The sequence below is a fragment of the Schistocerca americana genome, chromosome 1 (genome assembly GCF_021461395.2).
Source record: "Schistocerca americana isolate TAMUIC-IGC-003095 chromosome 1, iqSchAmer2.1, whole genome shotgun sequence".
In the NCBI taxonomy this organism is placed as follows: domain Eukaryota; kingdom Metazoa; phylum Arthropoda; class Insecta; order Orthoptera; family Acrididae; genus Schistocerca; species Schistocerca americana.
The window spans coordinates 698,065,439-698,087,171 of NC_060119.1; the positions used below are offsets into that span (position 1 = coordinate 698,065,439).

The 21,733-nt window shown below is 41.3% G+C and overlaps 1 protein-coding gene across 1 annotated transcript; it reads left to right on the forward strand.

Annotated features, from left to right (window-relative positions):
• The first annotated feature begins 323 nt into the window (after positions 1-323).
• LOC124544873 (cuticle protein 21-like) lies at positions 324-6,996 on the forward strand. Its single transcript, XM_047123595.1, has 4 exons — positions 324-383; positions 5,065-5,194; positions 5,923-6,567; positions 6,717-6,996. Exons 1-4 carry the CDS (start codon positions 372-374, stop codon positions 6,839-6,841), a joined length of 912 nt encoding a protein of 303 aa, XP_046979551.1. The 5' UTR covers positions 324-371; the 3' UTR covers positions 6,842-6,996.
• Positions 6,997-21,733: the final 14,737 nt, after the last annotated feature.

Consider the following 21,733-nt stretch of genomic DNA (forward strand, 5'->3'; position numbering starts at 1 on the left):
TGTTTTGCCACTGACCGTTTCCGGCGTCCCATTCGGCCAGACATGACAGTGATGGTGGACGCTACCCATCCTACTTTCAGACACAGAGTGAAATGTCAAGGTCACCTGCCTTTCGAAACGCCGCAGGCGGAAGAACGAGATCAGCCGGCGGGCGGTGTGTGTGTGTGTGTGTGTGTGTGTGTGAGGTCGCGAGGCGTGGCAGATGCGGCGAACCAGATCCCTCTGGGCAGGTGTTGCGTCACCACCGGCTAGTCTGCCACTCAGTGATGTCCGGCCGGGGTAGGCGGGGGCTCTGCCCTGCTCTGTCACTATAAAAAGGCTTCCAGCCGGTGCTGGAGTCAGTCGTCCACCAGTCGTCTCCACAAGCCGACATGGCTCTTCAGGTGAGGCAGCAGCGAGATGGGAAGGACGTAGTAGTAGGCAGGTACAGCAGTCTGTCGACCAAAAGATGGTATCTCCGAGCTATAGGAGAGGGTGGGGAATGAAACTCACCACGGTTTTTCAAAAGAACCATCAGAGCATGCATCTTAAGTGATTTAACGAAATCCCAGGAAGCGTAAGTCTGGATGGTCAGATGGGCATTTGAACCTAGTCCAGTTCTCACCACTGCATCAACTCTACACTTCTGCAATGTAACAAACTATAGCTGTATATGGTTCAATTAATCGTAATCTGCATGTTATGCTGGCTCGATTGTTTCAATATATTACATATTCATAGGTTCGGGATTTGACCTCAATAGGTCTTACCATGTTTATGCCAGTTATCGCTTCTCTTAGCTCTGCCAATAGTTTGTGAACGAGAAAATGCAAACCGGCTCCATAGTTTGTAGCTCACGTTAAACTTAGCTCTGGCAGGGTTCTTGCTTTTGCAGCTTTTACCTTTCAACGTCATCTTTTGTTTGAAATAACCCGGAACGCGTCCAGATGGCTTGTGTGACAATGAGTACAGCTGGGAGACGGAGAGAAAGACAAGCGAAGGTGGTTCTAAAGAATGGACAGATGCTTGCGGAAGAAACATCAGGCTTCAAATCCATATTTCTAGTTTCACATATCTTGAGTGTCTAACAAAGTGTGTTACTGTTCTCATTTTTAGTTAACCCTGTTTGAAATTTGGAAAATGAGTTGCATAAATAAGAGAAAAGTTGAACAATTTAGAACATATGGAAATCAAACTTACGGCATGATATCGATGATACCGTATGCCGAGAAATGGATGCATCTTTAATCAAAAACCGAAACTGTTAACTTCTTTTTTAAATTTTTACTCATGCTGAAGGATGACTCTGATTTGCTTTGACTCAGATACAGCACTTTGTAGACCAAATTGTGAGAGATTATATCTGATAACTATTGGGAAGGATGGGGAAGCAGACAGAACGCGACTTTTCAAATTAACCCTCATTGGATCCACCCTAAACGATCTAACAGAATCCCAATAAGCGTAAGTCTGGATGGTCAACTGGGTGTTTGGACCGAGTCCAGTTCTTACCATTGCATTAACTCTGCCGCTTCGCAATGTACGAAACTGTGACTGTATATAGAACCCAACATCCGCCGAAAAGAAAGGGAAAACCATGGTGCAGAGTGTCAGTGAATGTTAGCAACGTTACACGTGCTTTCTCAAAAGGAAACCTCACTCGAAAATATGAATTATGTGTTGACATGTGATTGGGCTAATCGTAAGCTGCATGTTATGCTGGTTCCATTGGTACCAGAAGATCACTCATTCGCAGGTCTGGAATTTGATCTTAGTACGTCGTACAATGCATTTATTGCTTCTCTCAACTCTGCCAATAGTTTGTTAATTTGAAAATGACAAGTGGCACCATGGTTTAGAGCTCACATTAAACTGCTTAGTGCTAGCAGGGTTCTTAAACCGCTTTTCCAGTTTTAATCTTTTAACGTCATCTTTTGTTTGAAATGCTACAGAACGCGTACTGGTGACTTGTAGGACAATGAGCATAGCGAGGATATAGAAAGGCAAGCTAAGGCGATTCTAAAGAATGGGCAGATGACAGCTCTGAGGATATCAACTGTGAAAGGCTATTTCTGGTTTCAAATCCAAATTTCTAGTTTCCATGTATCGTGAATGTCTAACAAAATATGCTATCATTCCTAGTCAATGGTGTTTGAAATCTGTTGGCTCGGTTACATAAATAAGAGAACAATGAAGACTCTTAACTCCTTTCTTTCGTTTCCATTCATGTGGAAAAGTAATTCTGATTCATTGTGTCTCAGTTATCTGTGAAATACTCGTATCGCTGCCTGTTTAGCTGTGAGTAGACGGATGTTGTAGTCCATATGAGACAGACCACCTTGTAAGAACTTTTTTGTTTTGTTTCTGACACAGAATGATACCGAAATAATCTTTCATTTATGTGAATGGAAGGATGTATGGTAAAAACGCCATGGAAAACAATTAACGCAATAAGCTTTGTAATCGACATACGAATGGAAAGTCTTGAATATTATAGTCAACAGTGATGTTTTCATTTTCTTTCGTCTAGTTTCATGTCTGTGGATGGAAGTTTTGAATCTTTTTTTATAATATTCTACAGTTTTTGGTTTGGTTTTAAGCGATTACCCGTCTCTTCCTTTCTCCTGCAATTTTTTTCGGTTCGGCGTATGAACTATATGCCTCAGTAACTTTTTTACATATTCGAATTCATCGTCGGCAATAGTGCTATGGCGTTGCATTTTCCAGGAACCAGTTAGTTGCGTTTCTTACGTTTTACCAATAATACCACTAGCATGATCATTGACCTGGTGAAAATTTATATAGATTTCTTTTGCGGACTGTTTTTATAATACCTCTTTATATTTTATTGTGTTTGTTCCCTCACTTTTTAACATTCTTTTACGTGCCAAATTTTAAGACATAACAGAACATTTTCGTGTGGTGATCACTGCGTTTCAAAACTGTGATCCTGAAGTTCATCAAATTTCTTTCTCAATTATATGTCCTTTCTTTTATTTCCAGTAACATTTCATTTAGTACTGTATCCGTCAATTTTTAGTATCTTTGTGTACCACGACATCTCAAATAAATTGGCCCTTCTCCTCCTATTTTCCCAGCAACTGTCTTCCTCTACCACTCAAGGGAAAGTTTTAGAAATCCACCTGTTATAACCTCCTCCGCAGCTTCCTGTCAGTATTTGAGATCAGTTGACCTCTTTTGTGGAAATGTCTGATCACCTATGCCTCTTCTGCTGATGTTTTCACTTCATAGTTCCAGTAAGATGGCTCTCCACACTAAAAGAGTGTATGTTAACGGCCATTGAGATATGCACATAAAAAACTTGCTGCGCACTCCCTCTTAAGGTTTCTCCTTTGCCTCCTCGCCACCCCCCCCCCCCCCTCTCTCTCTCTCTCTCTCTCTCTCTATCTATCTATCTATCTCTATCTCCACCTCTCTCACTTGCTGTCTCTCGATGCCCAATTCAGCCGAAATTCAGCGCTAGAGCTACTGTAGGAAGACCATAGTCGCGTCCAACATACTCAGATGCATAAAATTGGCTGTGGTTTCCTATAATCTCCCTGTCTTGCTGTGCTTTTTCAGGTTATATATCTGAACAACTATTGTAACCTCATGAAAGCAGCACAAACTGACATTCACCTTGCACACTGCTGTCGAATACATAGAATGGCACTGGCGATGAAGGAAATTAAAGTTCTCTTCCAGCATTAGGATGATTTCGGTTTTGTAAATGTGGAATTCTGATACTTGATTATATCAGATCTTAAGTCCTCTTATAACGCTAGAACACAATTCTTGGGTTCGAAGCCACGACAAAGCATGCTAACATAATGCATGCCATAAGCTCTTGTTGAGTCAAACCAAGAAAAGATTCCACACTTGTGATGCTATCCTCCGTTCTCTTACTCAGAAGAAAGATTGGCAGTTGATAACGAAAATCCGTGAATGTGAAGCTTGTTGTATTGGTTCTTCACACTGGTGTCAACGACAATATGTCATCCGCATCAATGTTGTTCCCAGTTAATATCGTTTCCCGTTATTTTGTCTAAAGTTCTGCAGATAATGACCAGAAGATCCCCTAGTCAAACGTGCAGCCGATACATGTCCAACTATTGCCCATAACGAGTTCTTTCTCTTTCGCTTTCAATTCACATCAGCGCAATTTCGTGAATTTCAAGCCCCTTTTCAAGCTCCCTACCTCATTAAAGTTCTTCCAAACAGCACTTCATATTTTTTCTAATACTTATGATATTCTCAGAACCTGAGACTGAATAGGAGCTTCTGTAGCCATGCAGGCGCCGTTAACTGTATTTCCGAATTGTTTAACATTAATTTTCTAGAGTGAAAGTTGAGTGCTAAAAGTCTGGAAACATTATGAAGGAGCTTTCCGGAAACATTATGAAGGAGCTTTCCGACTATCATAAGATGTACGTGAAGAGATATGCATGTGATTATGTATACATTTCCGTCAAGTGAAGTTAAAGGTGAACAATACCGAGCAAGTAGATAATTCTGTTTGTGTCCAAAATTATGTTCACTTCATAATGTTTTGGGCATGTCGGCCGTACCAGCCAGAAATTTCTTTTAATAGTATCGTTTCCAAAAAAATGCTGAATCTGTAGAAATAAACTTCAGCGGTGAGAACGGGCATTTTTGAGACTCAAAATCTGAAAAGGAGATCATTGTTCATTTGAATATCGAAGACAGCATAAATGACTACGTGTTTACATTGCTTCTTTTTTACTCTAAGAATTACTAATATGCTCTTAGTCGGCTGGAGGCGCTGCAGTCTGCAGCCCCGCGACCACCATGGTCGCAGGTTCGAATCCTGCCTCGGGCATAGATGTGTGTGATATCCTTAGGTTAGTTAGGTTTAAGTAGTTCTAAGTTATAGGCGATTGATGACCTCAGAAGTTTAGTCCCCTAGTGCTCAGAGCCATTTTGATAAGCTCTTTTATCCCTGAATATAGCAGAGAAAGAACCTCTAGGTTGAACATATGTTGTGCAGCTCGTTGATAGCACTCTTCGGCATAGTGGCATTTGTGTTTACAGACGGTACACGGTGCCCTGTCTGTGGTGTTGCAGGTACTGCTGTGCGCATGCGCGCTGCTGGGCGCGGCCAGTGCGGGCTACCTGGGCTCTCCCGCCGTCTCCTACTCGGCGGCTCCCGCCCTGCGAGGCGGCCTTCCTTACAACGCCGGACTCGGACTCACAGGTAGTTTGTACAGCAGTCTCCCAAAGGAGGGACGACGTCTGATTTACATGCCGGAATGGCTAACATGTCTTTGGGCCTTCTACACACAAAATACTTTGGTTTTCCGTTTCGATTCCATATCTATACTACTACATATGAATTCGTGAAAATTTACTACATAATTTCATAAGTAATTATCGTCACAGTTCCCCTCCCAAATTACTTCAGCAGTAACTGGTTTATTTTAGAATTATCTCTCTATTCTTTAACCACATAGACACTTTATCCACTGTTGTGAGTGTTCTGCCATAATTTTTGTTCCAGAGTACAATTTTTGCTGCATGCTGTTGGTAGCAATTTTTTTAAAAGTATTCAAGGACCAGTCTTTGGCAGCGACAAGAGATTTTGAAACAAGTTTTTCCTTTTCTTTTCTTCTAATGAAGTTTTCGTATTCCTATGAAATAACAAAATGTCTCCTCACAATCAATCACATTTAATGAAAAATTTTCAGATGGATTGCAACTTAAAATTGATCTTTAAATTAAAGAAATGCAGCGCATTTACTAGACATACTACCTGTACACAGTAACGCATTGTTATTGTCAGTTGTGATAGCTTATGCAGCGCCATAAACTGAAGATGAACATTCCTTTAACATATTGCCTATCTTGTACTTCAAGAAACTATTTGCTAGTACCTGTGTGTGTGTGAATACAGAAGACTCCACTATGAATTCATTCCTGTCCTAGGAGGCCTGGCCGGAGGTGCCGCAGCTTCAGCCCCCGCCGCTGCTGCTGCTGCAGCGGCTAGGGCCAGACTGTCTGGTGCTGGCATCGGTGGCTATGCTCCTGGCTACACTGGTGCACTAGGAGGTGCCTATCCTGGCGTTGGTGGCGCCTACTCTCGCCTCGCCACTGGCTACTCTGGTGTCGCACCTAGCTACACTGGCGCTCTAGGAGGTGCCTACCCTGGTGTTGGTATTGGTGGTGCCTACTCTCGTCTCGCTCCTGGCTACGCTGGCGCCGCCCCTGGCTATGCCGGTCTCGGTGCTGCACGTTACGGCGGTGGTCTTGGCCGCCTGGCCAGTGGGCTGCCCGCCGAGCTGGCTGACCCGTACTACGACCCCAACCCGCAGTACAGCTTCAGCTACAGCGTCAGTGACGCCCTGACCGGCGACGCCAAGCAGCAGCAGGAGAGCCGCAGCGGCGACGTGGTCGAGGGCAGCTACAGCCTGGTCGAGCCCGACGGCAGCGTCCGCACTGTGCAGTACACGGCTGCCCCTGGTGCAGGTTTTAATGCTGTCGTCTCCAAGGATGGTGCCCCAACTGGACCTGCCCCCCTGGGAGCTGGTGCTGTCACTCCTGCCGCTGTTGGTGCCCGAAACATCCTCCCAGGTTTGTAATAGTACTCTGACTTTGACGTTTTCAGTGTACTAATAGCAACGTAATTGTGCTATCATGTTCCCAAATATAAACAGGTACCAAAGATACTATCTTCCCATTTGACTAGACATCTACACCAGTGCCTGATGTGATTGTTTCAGGAGGCATAATTCCTGGAGCTGCACGCTCTCTGTTATCTCCTGCTGCCGCTGCTGGAGTCTACGGAGCACCTCTCAAAACTGCACATGCCTCCCTCGCCACACCCCATGCTAAAGTACACTATTAACGCCCTCACAAGCTGACACCTTGTAAATACGACCACCTATATATATTATGAATAAGGCTCACACATAGCAATAAAATGTACATATTTATGAATTACTCTCTCAATGTATCTGTGCAACATTTGTATAAAAATAAAATTATCAGTCGTAATTTCAATGTTGTACCTATTAAATTTTGCACATTACTCATAATACTACGTGAAAAAATTGTTGTGTTGGAATTGAAATTGAACTACGAGAAATTCCCTACATTAGGCATTTGTTTTTCTGCCTGAGAAGAGAAACAAGCAAATCAGGAGAGTAAAACCGACGTATAAGATATGGAAGTCAAGTTGTGCTTTCGTTGTTAGAAGAAGTAGTTTTCAATCGCAGTCTACTTCACATAAGTAGAACCCTATTCTACTTAACATGGTGCTATCTCACAGTAGTTAGCACACTGGACTCGCATTCTAGGGGACAGGTTTTCAAATCCATGTTCGACCATCTAGATTTAAGTTCTTCTGTGGTTTCTCTAAATTGCTTATGGTAAATGGTGGGATTGTTCCTTTGAAAAGGCGCAACCGACTTCCATCCCCACAATTCCTTAAGGCAGTATTGTGCTCCATTTGTGCTGACTTATTGTCAACAGGACGTTAAACCCTAATCTTTCTTCCTTTCTAGATGTTGTTTGGGGAATAGACGATACATCAGTAGTCTTGAAGGATCGTAGTCAAGTATCTTCATTAAAGTACAACACAATCTGCAACAGAAACTTTATCGCCTTGCCCTCTGAGTTACATTATGTAATGGTCTTGTGGATAGTGAACAAAATGTTTTCATTCTTACTAAGTTGCTGGACGAACTTGATCATGCAATCAGTTGATCAAATATTTCCATACTGGCAGATCATTCTGTTCGATGGATGTAAGGATGCTTAAGAAAGATGGCCAAGGACAACATCTGAACACAAATCAAATTAATGGATTAAAACCTGTAGTCTCACAAATGTTTTGTTCTCACTACGACAGTAGTATATATGTACTTAATGGTGACAAGATACTTATGGCTTCAATGGAACAATGGCAATATATGGTTAACTCAAGCCTGTTAAGAATACTGACAAATAATTTTGAAGCCAAGATGATAAAATAACTAATCGTAGAACCTGTAAAAATTCAACTAAAATCTAAAATCAGTTAAACAGTTAGGGAGCGATGAATTTCGAAAGTCAAGAAGCTGTAAACAGTAAAATCATTCTTCATTACGATGACGACACTAGGGGAGGCAGAGTGTTACGTGTTGGTACACTTTTCATACTTCCACCTCTAGCCAACCATGTAATAGAAGTTTAATATATTTTCGTATTCTATTTTTAAATGTTGTCATTCATGTTCTATGAGCTGCAGTCATTTTCTAAAATTACAAAAATTGTTCCAGAAAATTAGGTTTTTTCTAAACATAAAAATATGTTTCAAGGGGCGACATTTTCATGCACCTAGGAACAAATATTCGATTGAAATTTAAAAGTGTTGCAATCGAGAAAATCTTGTCAATTTTGTATTTAACAGTCTGTATTTTACACTATTTCTCTCCTAAACAACACCAATCAGTAAGTGAAATGAAATTAAAGAGAAATATAATCAAAAGTAGTTACATGTTTGAGACAGAAGCAATTGGGAACTAACAGAGTTTCCACTGTCAAGACAGATAAAATTGTTAAGATTTAAAATAAACTCAGTTCATTTGCAAGTGTCATATATTCTGTGGTAAAACACCTTCTTATCTTTGAAGATACAAGATGATGCACGACCGACGAATTATGGCTTAACAGTCTGCAAGTTATACAATATTTCAAAAAACATGTAGCATTTTACTCACCATATTTAATATATTACACAAAACCTAAACGAGTAGAATGCAAAAATTTACTAATGTCATGCAAAACACAACCTCCATGTCTAACAATAACAAGAACTGTAGAAAATTGTCGAAACTGGCTATGGAGGTCTACGGTGCTCATTCCTACATGTGATTGTAAAATTTGTCACTACCCTGATGTACTGACTAAAAAACATCGTGTGTTGCTAGGTGCATTATCCTCTAGGTACAACATGCTTCCCTACATGACCTCTGGAATGGACTGAACAGTACTAATTATACACAACACAGTCTACAGGGAGCTGTAGAAGGTAAAAGCTGTGGAGGTAGACAGAGACTGGAATACATCTAGCAAATAATTGAGGCCATAGGTTGCAAGTGCTACTCTGAGCTGAAGAGGTTGGTACAGAAGAGGAATTCGTGGCGGGCCGCGTCAAGCAGGTCAGAAGACTGATGACTCAAAAAAAAAAAAAAAAAAAAAACCAGTTACATTAATGTGTAAACCAACTACGTTCGATGTCAATCTGCAGTAACCACTTACAGACGGCAGGTGGCAGCACTCACAATGAAGGGTGTGGAAAGCGTGTCGGAGGGGAAGGGGAGGAGGGGCGGGAGAGAAAGAACACTGAAAACACTGCATTAATTCTCAAAGTACGAAAATGGAGCGATTTATCTGCCTTCCAAAAGGACCGAGTGAGGTGACGCAGTGGTTAGCACACTGGACTCGCTTTCGGGAGGGCGACTGTTCAAACCCACATCCAGCCATCCTGATTTAGGTTTTCCGTGATTTCCCTAAATCGCTTCAGGAAAATGCCGGGATGGTTCCTTTGGAAAGCGCACGACCGACATCCATCCCCCTCCTTCCCTAGTCCGAAGGGACCGATGACCTCGCTGTTTGGTCACCTCTCCCAGGTCAACTAACCATCCGAAAGGGCATGATCATTGGCTTTTGGGTCATTTCCAAAAGGGCTAAGTCTGTAAACTGTTCGCTTGCCGCTGTGGTTAAAGCATACCATGCATGTAAAAATGGCGCTACCCAAAATTGGTGGCGAGGCAAGTGTGACACCCCATGGGCCATAGATGCCAGTGGAGAACGACGACTGTGGAGATGTGTGTGGACGAATAGGCGTACAACTATTGAGCGACTGACTGCCCAGATGAACCAGGAAGCTATCAACAGTGTCGCCTGAAAGACTGTTGGGCGAACGTTGCTTTGTTGTACGGACCTCTGAAGCATGGGTATGGTTGATGCACCCATGTTGACTGCTGTCCATTGGCGACAAATACTGGAATTTGCACGCCAAATCAGCAACAGAGCGGCGACAGGTGGCTTTTTCAGGAGTTTTTCACGAGTTTCGTTTTATGTTACATAGGACAGATGGACGTTGGCGTGTAATACGTAGAACATCTGAAACCAAACAAGTTGCAGTAATCGTCGGAAGGATCCATGCTGGGGGAGGGAGTGTCATGATCTTGGGAATACTTTCATGGCATTCCCCTGGGTGGTCTTGTCATTCGGAAAGGCACAATGGCTCAGCACAAGTATGCATCTTCTTTGGCGACCAGTCCACTGCTATATGCAGTTTACATTTTTCTGGCATGATGGCATCTACCAGCAGGACAACATGTTACACAGCCTGCAGGTCACCAGGGTGAGTTTTCTGTGCTCCTCTGGCCACCAAACTCCGCAGATTTAGACCCAATCGACAGTCTGTGGGACAACATCTACCAGGCTGTCACGCTATTTATCTTCAACCGAGAAACCTAGTGCAGCTGGCCACAGCACTGGAGTCGGAAATGCTCCTCATCCCTGTTGGTACCTTCCAGAATCTCACTGACTCTCTTCCCTCACGTCCATGCTGCAAAAAGTGATTATTCAGGCTTTTGACAGGTAGTCACACTAAAGTGACTGGACTGTGTAGTTATGTCAAATTCTATACATCCCAGTCTGGCAAGGCAATATCCATCCACTTGAAGGAATGCCACAGAAGTTGGAGACTTAGAAATGGGGTCTCTAGCTTTGCAAACTATCTGCTTAATGAAGGCCACAGTTACAAGGTGCAACACGGAGACTTTCATAGGGGTGAAGATGAACCGTCTTGAAAAAAGTGAAATTCATAAACGTATAGTTATTTGTCCAGAATTGTTGCTGAATGATCAGATACAGTTCCCTTGCTTATCCCTTCTAATTGCAGATACTGCAAGTAGACGCATCTGGAGTATTTTGTGAATTACTGATCCCTGTATAAGCCACGTATTTTACCGTATTTCAGTTACTGTGGTTTCTCTTTTCCTAACATTGTACTCTGTATAATTGTAGTTATTTCAGTTACTAGTTTAGTCTCTTCATGTATCTTACTTGTTGTACTATACCTGTTTGAGACAAAATTATCCTGTTCAGTCGTGCCCTTGAAACATGTCACCAAAGTTTAATGTATTCTGCTCAGTTTATACTTTCCTTGTGCGACAGTTGTAATTTGTGATGTCGTTCATTACTTTAATGTGTCCTACTTTTATCTGAGCTAAATAGCTTTTTTTTTTAATAACTCTTGTGACTTCAGTCATACATCCAACGTTAATAACTGTCATCACTGAGAGCAAAATTAGAGACTCTTGGGATATACCTAGTTAAGAGTCTTTGCTCCCACAAAAGACACAGCAAAATAATTTTGTCTTTGTGTCTGACCTTGATATTACATCCGAATTCGATTATTTACATAATAGATATTAAAGAATATTACAAATATGTATGGTGTTATCATTCAATATTTTGGGACTGTATACTGTTTTAGACAGATCTGACGATGGGGATATCCTGAAGCATGTGACAATATGTTAGTAAAGATTATACTGATGACGAAGACTAGTGTATTTCCGTTGTTACTGCTGCAGGTCTGCAAAGAGACTTCATGTCAAAAGTGATTAAACATTTTTTTATGAGAAAACACAGAAAGGTTGAGGCATTCAGATTTTTGGTATTTAACAGCGTTATAGAACTTGATGACAGCCAGTTATTTTTCGCACCAATGCAATTAACGTATCGTTAACCTTCTTTACTGTTGTATGCCTAAAAAATACATACTGACATCCACAATATTAGTCTCACACTGTAACAGTAAATATTCTTCGCAGTTTCTAGATGATACCAGTAGCTACAAAAATGAGAAACATTACCTTTCCTCGTACTAGACAGTTAGACTTATCTCTGATGAAGTAAATAACGATCCAAACCACGCTGTGTGTCTTAAAGTCTTCGGATACACACAGATAGTCTTCGAAAGGACGATATTTAATTAACTAAGAGCGTGAAGGATCGCCTTTTCTGTTGAAAGAAGAAAATGTATCACTTTCTCTTGAAGGTTGTAAGTAGTCATTGACGGATCTCGGAAAACTGCTCTGCCTCCTTATATCAGTAAAATAAATCCTTTTTCGACTGAAGCTTTCACTGTCTGCTTTAACGGGAGCTCTCTGCAGGATTCTGGGAGACGATTCGTCTATTAAGGTGACCTTGCGGATCAATGATATATTGATCATTACAAATGCCTGGTAAGAACACTTAGAAATTTTGGTCCAAACTTTGCAAGTCGTTAGAAAAATTTGGCTTCATTTATGAGTTTAGAAGGATCAAGAATCGAAAGAAAGCAAACCAAGTTACTGAAATGTTCCCTGTATCTGCTTGCCGGACAGTGAAAACCATTTATTGGCTTCTGTACATTGAGTGATAAATTGTTCAGCAACCAATGTATAAGCAATTTGAATTTACTGATATTATTAAAAAAAGATGTCCAATTGACATGGACAGAGGGAAAAAGGGGATGTGCTGTATACAATGAAGTAAAAATTACGCAGTGTACGAACTCTCCACCACAATGGCTTTCTAAAAACTTTTGCGAAAGATAGACAGCAGCGATAATGGTTGTTGTAGATAAATGAACTGGTTTCAAAATTTGATGGCTGAATGAACACAGAATAGTCGATATTGTCAGCTGATATCTGGCAGCGGGGAAAAATACTGTGAAGGAAAGGAAATATGTGGGGATAATTTCGAGTTTCAAGAAATATTAATATTATATCTTGGCAGAACATATAACTGCAAGGACCTTTTCTGACGAAACACAAATTAACACAAAATCGATTAATGTGATGATCTCTAACGTCGCAAAAATTCTGGTTTGAAAATCAATATTTTATATGTTTTATTGCAACTACAGCAGAAAATTTTCATGTTAACTATGTTGTTAACCAAGCGAAGATAAGATTAATTAAAGGTAAAGGTACTAAATAACGTCAAATCATAACAAGATACTGGTCCAGAGCTAAAAATGTTGACGGAGGAATGCGAAGACGGAGGTGAGGAAAATATTGAGACACTATTGGCTCAAGTACTACGATATACCGTACAGGGAAGTGGATTTACATTTAGATAGAACTTGCAATCACTGAGCCGAAAAGAAGATAGAAAAATTACAAGATTACTGCGTATTCCATAATTAAGCCACAAACGATCGCATATCATATATATCATATGATAAATATCGGAAGGTAGTAAAATATGAATGCTTCATGCATACAGACATTGCTGAAAAGTGAGAGACGTATCTACAACTGATCTTTTCGTTTCTTTGCCTAAGACCAGTGGTCCTGGAATAGGTTCCGACAGAATATAAAATTATATCCATCGAGAAAATCAAGTAGCACAATCACCATGAAGAAGTGAAAAGAAGAGTGTTCTGTTAATGTAATAAAATTATATTGCATGCTTGCTGACAATGGATCCTAACTCCGGTCAAAAAGGAAACTAAAAAGAAAATAACATCAAACAACTCTGTATTTTACATGATCATACAACCACAAATACAGTGGAGTGTGTAAAACATTTGACAAAATTAGCACAAATCTATGTCCATCTTTTTAGAGATGGTGCGGGACTCGGCTGTTCTACACAGGATGTCAAATTAAATACCTTTCAGCCGTCTAGTTTCCAAAGTTGTATTATTTGGCTATCAATTTCAGCGTTTTGCTACGCCATCTTCAGGTCCATGACCTACGAGGAGGAAGACTCTACCTCGGTTCTGATTAAAACAAGGGCCAGCAATACTGGTATTAGTAGATTTTTGCTGTAGCGATCACTTCAACCATCATCTGCCGAAAGGCCCTGTTTTGACCAGAACCGATGTGGAACCTTCCTACACGTCGGTCAGGGACCTGAAGATGGCGTAGTAAAACGCTGAAATCGATAGCCAAATAAAACAAGTTTGTAAACCAGACTTCTGAAAGGTGTTTAATTTGACATCCATTATCACAAACTGTGACCCAAAGATTACCATATTTTGAAAGAGTCATGAATAGTTGAAAACTAAGAGAGCACTGATAACACTAATGCAAAAATAGGAAGGAGATCTGACTTCATCTTTGAAGAGCATGTACACTTTCCATCACAAACTACTGTGAGCAAAACACAACCTCAACATCTACACCTACAGTTACGTCGATACTCTGCTAATCATATTTAAGTGCCTAGCAGAGGGTTCATCGAACCACCGTCACAATAATTCTTTGTCATTCCAGTCTCGAACAGCGCGCGGAAAAAAGGAACACCTTTATTTTTCCGTGCGTGCTCTGACTGTCCTTATTTTATAATGATGATCGTTCCTCCCTGTGCAGGTCGGCGTTAGCAAAATACTTTCGCATTCGAAGGAGACAGATGGCGATTGAAATTTCGTGAGATGATTCCGCAGCAACAAAAAACGCCTTTGTTTTAATGATGTCCATCCCAAATCCTGTATCACGTCAGTGACGATCTCTCCCCTATTTCGCGATAATACAAGACGTACTGTTCTTCTTGGAACTTTCTTGATGTTCTCCACCGATCATATCTGGTAAGGATCCCAGACCGCAAAGCAGTACTCCGAAAGAGGGCAGACAAGCAAAGTGTAGGCAGTCTCTTCAGTAGATCTGTTACATTTCTTAAGTGTTGTGCCAATAAAACACAGACTTTGATTTGCCCTCTACCCAACATTTTCTATGGTTTTTTTCAGTTTATGTTATTCGTAATTGTAATTCCTAGTTATTTAGTCGAATTTACGGCCATTAGATTTGACTATTATGCAAACGAAGTTTAACGGATTCTTTTTAGTACTCATGTGGATGACCTCACACTTTTCATTATTTGGCGTCAATTGCCAATTTTTGTACCATACAGATTTCTTTTCTAAAGCATTTTGCGGTTTTTTTATCTTCTGATGACTTTACTTGACGATAAACGACAGCATCATCTGCAAACAGCCTACGACTGCTGCTCGGATTGACTCCTAAATAGTTTGTATAGATAAGGAACAGCAGAGGGCCTATAACACTACCCTGTGGAAACTCAGAAATTACTTCTGTTTTACTAGGTGACTTTCCGTCAGTTACTACGAATTGTGACCTCTCTGACAGGAAATCACGAATTCAGTCACGTAATTGAGACGATATTCCATAAGCAATTTCACTACGAACCGCTTGTGTGGTTCACTGTCAAAAGCCTTCTGGAAATCTATTAGAAATAAGCTGGTTACAGAAATCAGGCACATGAAAAAGTTGTTAACCAATAGTATACCCTGAAATCACATGCAAAATCGTAAAATTTAATTGAAGAGATAAAACACACCACAAGCATTATATTATCTCGTTTGAAACAAAAACAACTGTGCCACCACATGGGGCAGAACTTGGATAAGTGAGGTGGTACGTCCGCAGCCTCGTAGATCCTACACATTAATTTGAGTAATAGTTTGCCTGTCACTTCTCCAATGATTTAAAAAATAACTGTAGAAGTATTATCTGTCTATTTTGCTTTAACTCTAGTACTGGATGCTCTACGCTTTATTTGATTTGATCACACCATCCGTCAGCTACTCCCGTTTGTCGAGGACCTCAGTTCACTCTTTCTACCTATCCTCTCTCTTCTCTTCATTCAACAGCGAAATTCCTTATGGATTCTTAACGTTAATGCACTTATTTTAAATTTCACCAAGTATCATTATGACTTTTCTGTATGCTGAATGTTTCCTTTCGATGTCCATTCCCTTCCGATTTCCTCACAGTTTTCCTGCGGCCGTTTCCCTTTGGGTTCCCAGCACTTCCTATTGATTTCATTCCTAAGTAACATTACTGTATACTTACTTCTCCTAAATTTGTTTGTATTTTCTTTTATCGTCAGTCACTTTTAATTGTTTCTTCTGCTATTAAAGATTCCTTCACAGCTGCCTTCCTTATAAGTAAATTTGTCTGTCAAAATTCTGTAACTGTCCTTTTTAGGGATTCCCATTCCTCTTCTACCGAACCGCCTATTGTGATGTTCGTTATCGAACTTCAAACACACATCACCAGTCCTCAGTACTTCACTATCCCACTTGTCTATATAATGATTGTTCCTGATGATTATCTTAAGATGTCTCGTGATGTCTTTGATAACTTTTGGTGCTGAACTGGTTAGTGGTTGAGATGACGTTTATTATAAACAGGCGTCAAGTACCATTTATCTTTCTGTGACTGCTAATTTATGCGAATGATAAATACTGCTAATCACTGTTCAGTTCGTCCACTTATTGTGTGTGTTCATTGCACTGTACAAAGAGAGAAATAATGAGAGTCCTTTTTGCAAAGTTATAATTAAATTCTTTGAACTTAATGTTCCCTATTATTATGCCTAATTGGGCTGGAGACCGTTTATTATTTCATTCACGAAATCTTTCACTACTTTTATTATTTCCTAAATTAAAGTCTTTCAGCTTTCTATTAATTGCCATAGTAACGAAATTTATGTTCGATACCCTCTCTCCATTAGGTTAACAGATGGTCAAACAATTCCTAGTTCCTCCCAGAGGGTAACGCCTATTGTAAGTTAAAGTCATATTTGACACAATGTACATATAGGTGTTATACCTGGCGCCGCGTGGCAGTACATTTATTATCAGTTTTAATTGCAAATTTTTTTCTTTATTATTATTTTCAAACCTTTACAATAAAGGTAGGCCGGCAGCGGTCTATGTATGCCACTCTTCGGCCACAGTGAACACATACAGGGAACAGAAAGACAGAAAAACAAACATGGTGGACAAAATTGGGAGACAGACATAGTAAAACAAATGAAGCCGTTCACAGGTGCACTGTTTGAATAAAAAACGTTCATCACTAAACACAATGGGGAAGAACGAATTTACACACGTGAACGGAGGAGCACAAACGGAGAAACACTGAAACACTGACGCGAAGACACACAAGAGCACTGGCGACGATCTCAGGCGCACGAAATTGCACTTTTCACGAAACAAAGATGGGAACCTTCCAAAGGGAAGAGGTGCGGGTTGGAGGGAGAGGGGGGGGTGTTGATGCCAGTGGGAGAGGAGAAAGGAGAGGTAGGGGAAAGGGTAGGGGGTTAGTGGAAGCCCAGGGGGGAGGGGAGGGAGGGAGGAAGAGAAGAGGGAGAAAAGGGAGAGAGGATGCCCTGGAGGAAAAACACAGGGGGATGAAGGGGAGAATCAAAGTTGGTAGGAGGGGTAGATCTAGGGGAGGAGGGCATCATCAGGGAGGGGGAGTTGGCGAAGCCAGCTTGGGCAGGGTATGGAATGTGAAGAGATGGAGAGTGGGTGGAATGTGGGAGTGCAGGCATGGTAGCGGATGGGGGTGGGAAAGGATGGGAGAGACAAGTGGGTGAGGGGGATCAAGTTTGCGGGACGTATAAAGGATCCGTATCCGTTCGAGAAAAAGGAGGAGGTGTGGGAACGGAATTAAGTCATACAGGATCCGCATGAGGGAGGGGAGGCGGATGCGATAGGCGAGGTGGAGCACGTGGCGTTCCAGGATTTCAAGGGATTTGTAGAAATTAGGAGGGGCAGCGATCCAGGCAGTATGGGTACAGCAGAGGATAGGGCGGATGAAGGATTTATAGGTGTGTAGGATGGTGGAGGGGTCCAGGCCCCATGTGCGGCCAGAAAGAAGCTTGAGGAGGCAATTAATTGCAAAAATAGTTCAAAACGTAAATATTGGGCGAAAAACAATAGTAAGGCTTGTGCTGAATGTCCAGCGGCACGGACTTGTAATGTATCAGGTGAAATAGAAAGTACAAAGTTTCCCAGATCTGAAAGTCAAAGATACAAAATAGTAACAAAGTAAAAATGGATACAAAAACGAAAGTAGACCAGGACGAGCGGGACTGGAAAGTACAAAGTGCATTAGGTGGCAGAAGTTCGCTAGATGCAAACATAGATGACGCCACGAAACGACAGCAGGCTTACGTGGAGTATCATACACACACAAACGATCAGATTCAAATAATGAACTTGTCGCAAATGAAAAAAAGGCAGGTGAGAGGACACGATAGAAGGCAGTGGTTATGTCAACGAATCGATGGATATGTTTAATTCATCGAAGGTCAAAAGTGAAACGAGTGAGTCGCGAGGAGCAGAATTTGAATGGTTCAAAATTGTTCAAATCTTTCTGAGCATTATGAGACTTAACTTCTAAGGTCATCAGTCCCCTAGAAACCTAACTAACCTAAGGACATCACACACATCCATGCCCGAGGCAGGATTCGATCCTGCGACTGTAGCGGTCGCGCGGTTCCACACTGTAGCTCCTAGAACCGCTCGGCCACCACAGCCGGCAGAATTTGAATGTGTGGACATATCAGAACAGGAAAGCGAAAAACCACTAGATATGACTAAATTGTTAAAAATGTCGGCTGCTCAGATTTCAGCATTAACAAACAAAATGCTGTGACATTAACAAACAAATTACAACACAGGGTCATCAAATGAAAGCATTGAGTAGTGACATTAACAACAAAATTGAAACACTTGAGAAAACACAAAGTAAGCAAATTCAGATGCAAGGGGTTAAAATCAGTAAACAAAGTGATGAAGTAAATTCAAGAGTAGTTGTGAGAAATTCAATTAGAGATTTAAAAAGTTAAATCAATATTATTAATAGTAATGTTGAAACTATGCAAGGACAAATTGATGAAATTAACGATAGATTTGACACCAAAAAAATGAAAATTCAAGATAAATTAGAAGGATGAGACTGAAAAATACACACCATGGTGCAAGGCACTTCAGATGACAACAGAATCAGCCTCATTCACCTGCATGACCTGGATATGGAGGATGTGGGTTGCTTGATAACACCTGTGATTAGTAAACACAGTGAAGAGCCAAAACAAATTTGTACACCTGCCTATTATCATGTAGGGCCCCCGCGAGAAGGCAAAAGTGCCTCTACACGACATGGCATGCACTCGACTAATGTCTGAAGTAGTGCTGGAGGAAGCTGACACCATGGATCCAACAGGGCTGTCCATAAATCCGTAACAGTGCGAGGAGTTGGAAATCTCTTCCGAACAGCACGTTGTAAGGCATCCCAGATACGCTCAATAATGATCACGTCTGCGGAGTTTGGTGGCTAGCGGAAGTGTTTACACTCAGAAGAGTGTTCCTCGAGCCACTCTGTAGCAATTCTGGATTTGTGGTTGTCACATCGTCCTGCTGGAATTGCCCAAGTCGTTCGGAATGCACAATGAATGGATGCAGGTGATTAGACAGGATACTTACGCACGTGTCACCTGTCAGAGTCGTATCTAGACGTATCAGGGGTCCCATACCACTCTAACTGCACATTCCTCACACCATTACAGAGGCTCCACAAACTTGAACAATCTCCTGCTGACATGCAGGATCCATGGCTTCAAGAGTTTGTCTCCGTACCTACACACGTCCATTCGCTCGACACAGTTTGAAACGAGACCCGTCCGAACAGGCAACATGTTTCCAGTCATCAACAGTCCAATGTCGGTGTTAACGGGCTCAGGCGAGGCGTACAGCTTTGTGTCGTGCGGTCATCAAGGGTACACGAGTGGGCCTTCGTCTCCGAAAGCCCATACCGATGATGTTTCGTTGAATGGTTTGCACGCTGACACTATTTGATGGCCCAGCATAGAAATTTTCATCAATTTTGTCGAAGGACTGCACGTCTATCACGTTGAACGATTCTCTTCAGTCGTCGTTGGCCCCGTTCTTGCATGATCTTTTTTCGGCCGTAGTGATGCCGGAGATTTGATGTTTTGCCGGATTCCTGATGTACTCGTGAAATGGTCGTACCGGAAAATCCCCACTTCATCTCTATGTCGGAGATGCCGTGTCCCATCGCTCGTGCGCCGACTACAACACCACGTTCAACCTCACTTAAATCTTGAAAACCTGCCGTGTAGCAGCAGTAACCGATCTAACTGCTCCAGACAGTTGACTTATTTAGGCGTTGCCGACCGCAGCCCCGTATTCTGCCTGTTTACATATCTCTGAAGACAGATGCCTATACCAGTTTCTTTGGCGCTTCAGTGTAGTACTTTCATGGATTACGCTTTTGTATGTACAATCCATGGAGTTAATAAAAGGCAACTCTCAATAATAGCAAAACCGTTCTGCGTGTAGGATTTCGCCACAATCTTTATTTCCCATTCCTTTCCGTTATATGCCCACACAAACACTCCTAATGTCACTAGGACGGCTGTAACGTGTCAGTGAAATGTAAGTAGGAGATTGTAAGGATGACTGTAAGCATTATCAGATTTAGTGGTAATGAATGATTCACTTAGACGTTCCACACGAAGCATATAATATCTAATGGTAAGAAATAACTAAGCTTAGACATTCCACGTGGATCAACATTTCGCTGTCGAAATGTAAGAAAAGTGACGCAGAAACCTTTCTTCGTAAATTTTGAGCATATTCGCGCTTTGATGTATCAACACCTTTTATCTGTCACTGCATGTACTCGAAAGAGTTTCCTGTTTTACACCGTGTCGACGAGTGTGTAGTAGAATTAGATCGCTTGAACACGGAAACGTTGTTTTAAAAAAAACATTCTATAATTTTCGTACAGTGTTGGCGAAAAACCACTGAAAACGAAGTTGTAAATCGATCTTCTCTGCAAAACAGCTACAGTGTTTTGACCGCTACAAACATTGTTTAATGTGAATGTGTGTTTCAGTTTGCTTCCTCCGTATTATACACCATTTAAAAATTAAAAAAAAACAGTTAAAATGTGAGTTGTAACCGTGTACTGTACAACTGCTTCGCGTGTATTGATATATTTGTCCTTGTACAAGCACAGGTGTAGCAATAATTTAGTCTTTCAGCTCTAACCAATATTGGTACAGGGGAAGGTGGATAATGTGGTCGCTTTGAGGGAAACTGAATTTTCACCAGTCCGTGGTTATTGGTGGAAGTTCGCCGCTTACATGCCTTGAATTACCTACTGTAAGGTGTCACATCAAAAAATATTAAGGCAAAAGGAAAATCGTCAATAGGAACTATGTGCAATTTCTTAAGGTTTACATAGTGACAACTTTTCCCTACCTAGATGAGTAATGTGTCCAGATTACATCTAGATTACCAATTTATTTTTTCTTTCGATTTCGCTATTATGATGTGTGTTTTTCTGTGAAACAAACCTTGTAAAAATTTGTATTAACATTTTTCGTATGAAATTCTGTAATATTATACTGCTTTTCTATCGTGAAATTAAATGAATATTAAATGTATGCTACTTGTATGCAGGTACCCCTGCTTAGTCAATGTTATACGTCGTTGTCGAAGAGGACAGAAAAGCTACAATCGCATATCGCTGGGCGTGCGAGCGCACTAGCAGAACAGTATACAATAGTGTTGAGATGTTTACATTTGAGTTGGGTTGCGTATAGAGAACGGTGCAGAGAATACCGACGAGGTTTTTATTTCGAGACGTGGGCATAAGGCATAGGTGCTAAAGTATGTAAAGGCTCGGCGGAAGTTTGGTGTGGCCAGGCACAGTATTAGGCATTAACCTGGTACAGTACAATCAGTGTAAGAGGAACCAATTAACGTGAAGATTACTGTGAGTCTAGTTTTATTTATTGTGGATCTGGGAGAAGAAGAGCCTGTGTCACACGCTGTCAACGAATAGTGCCTTACATGCAACGACGACGACTCAGCGTGAATTAAGATCCAACTAGTTATTTG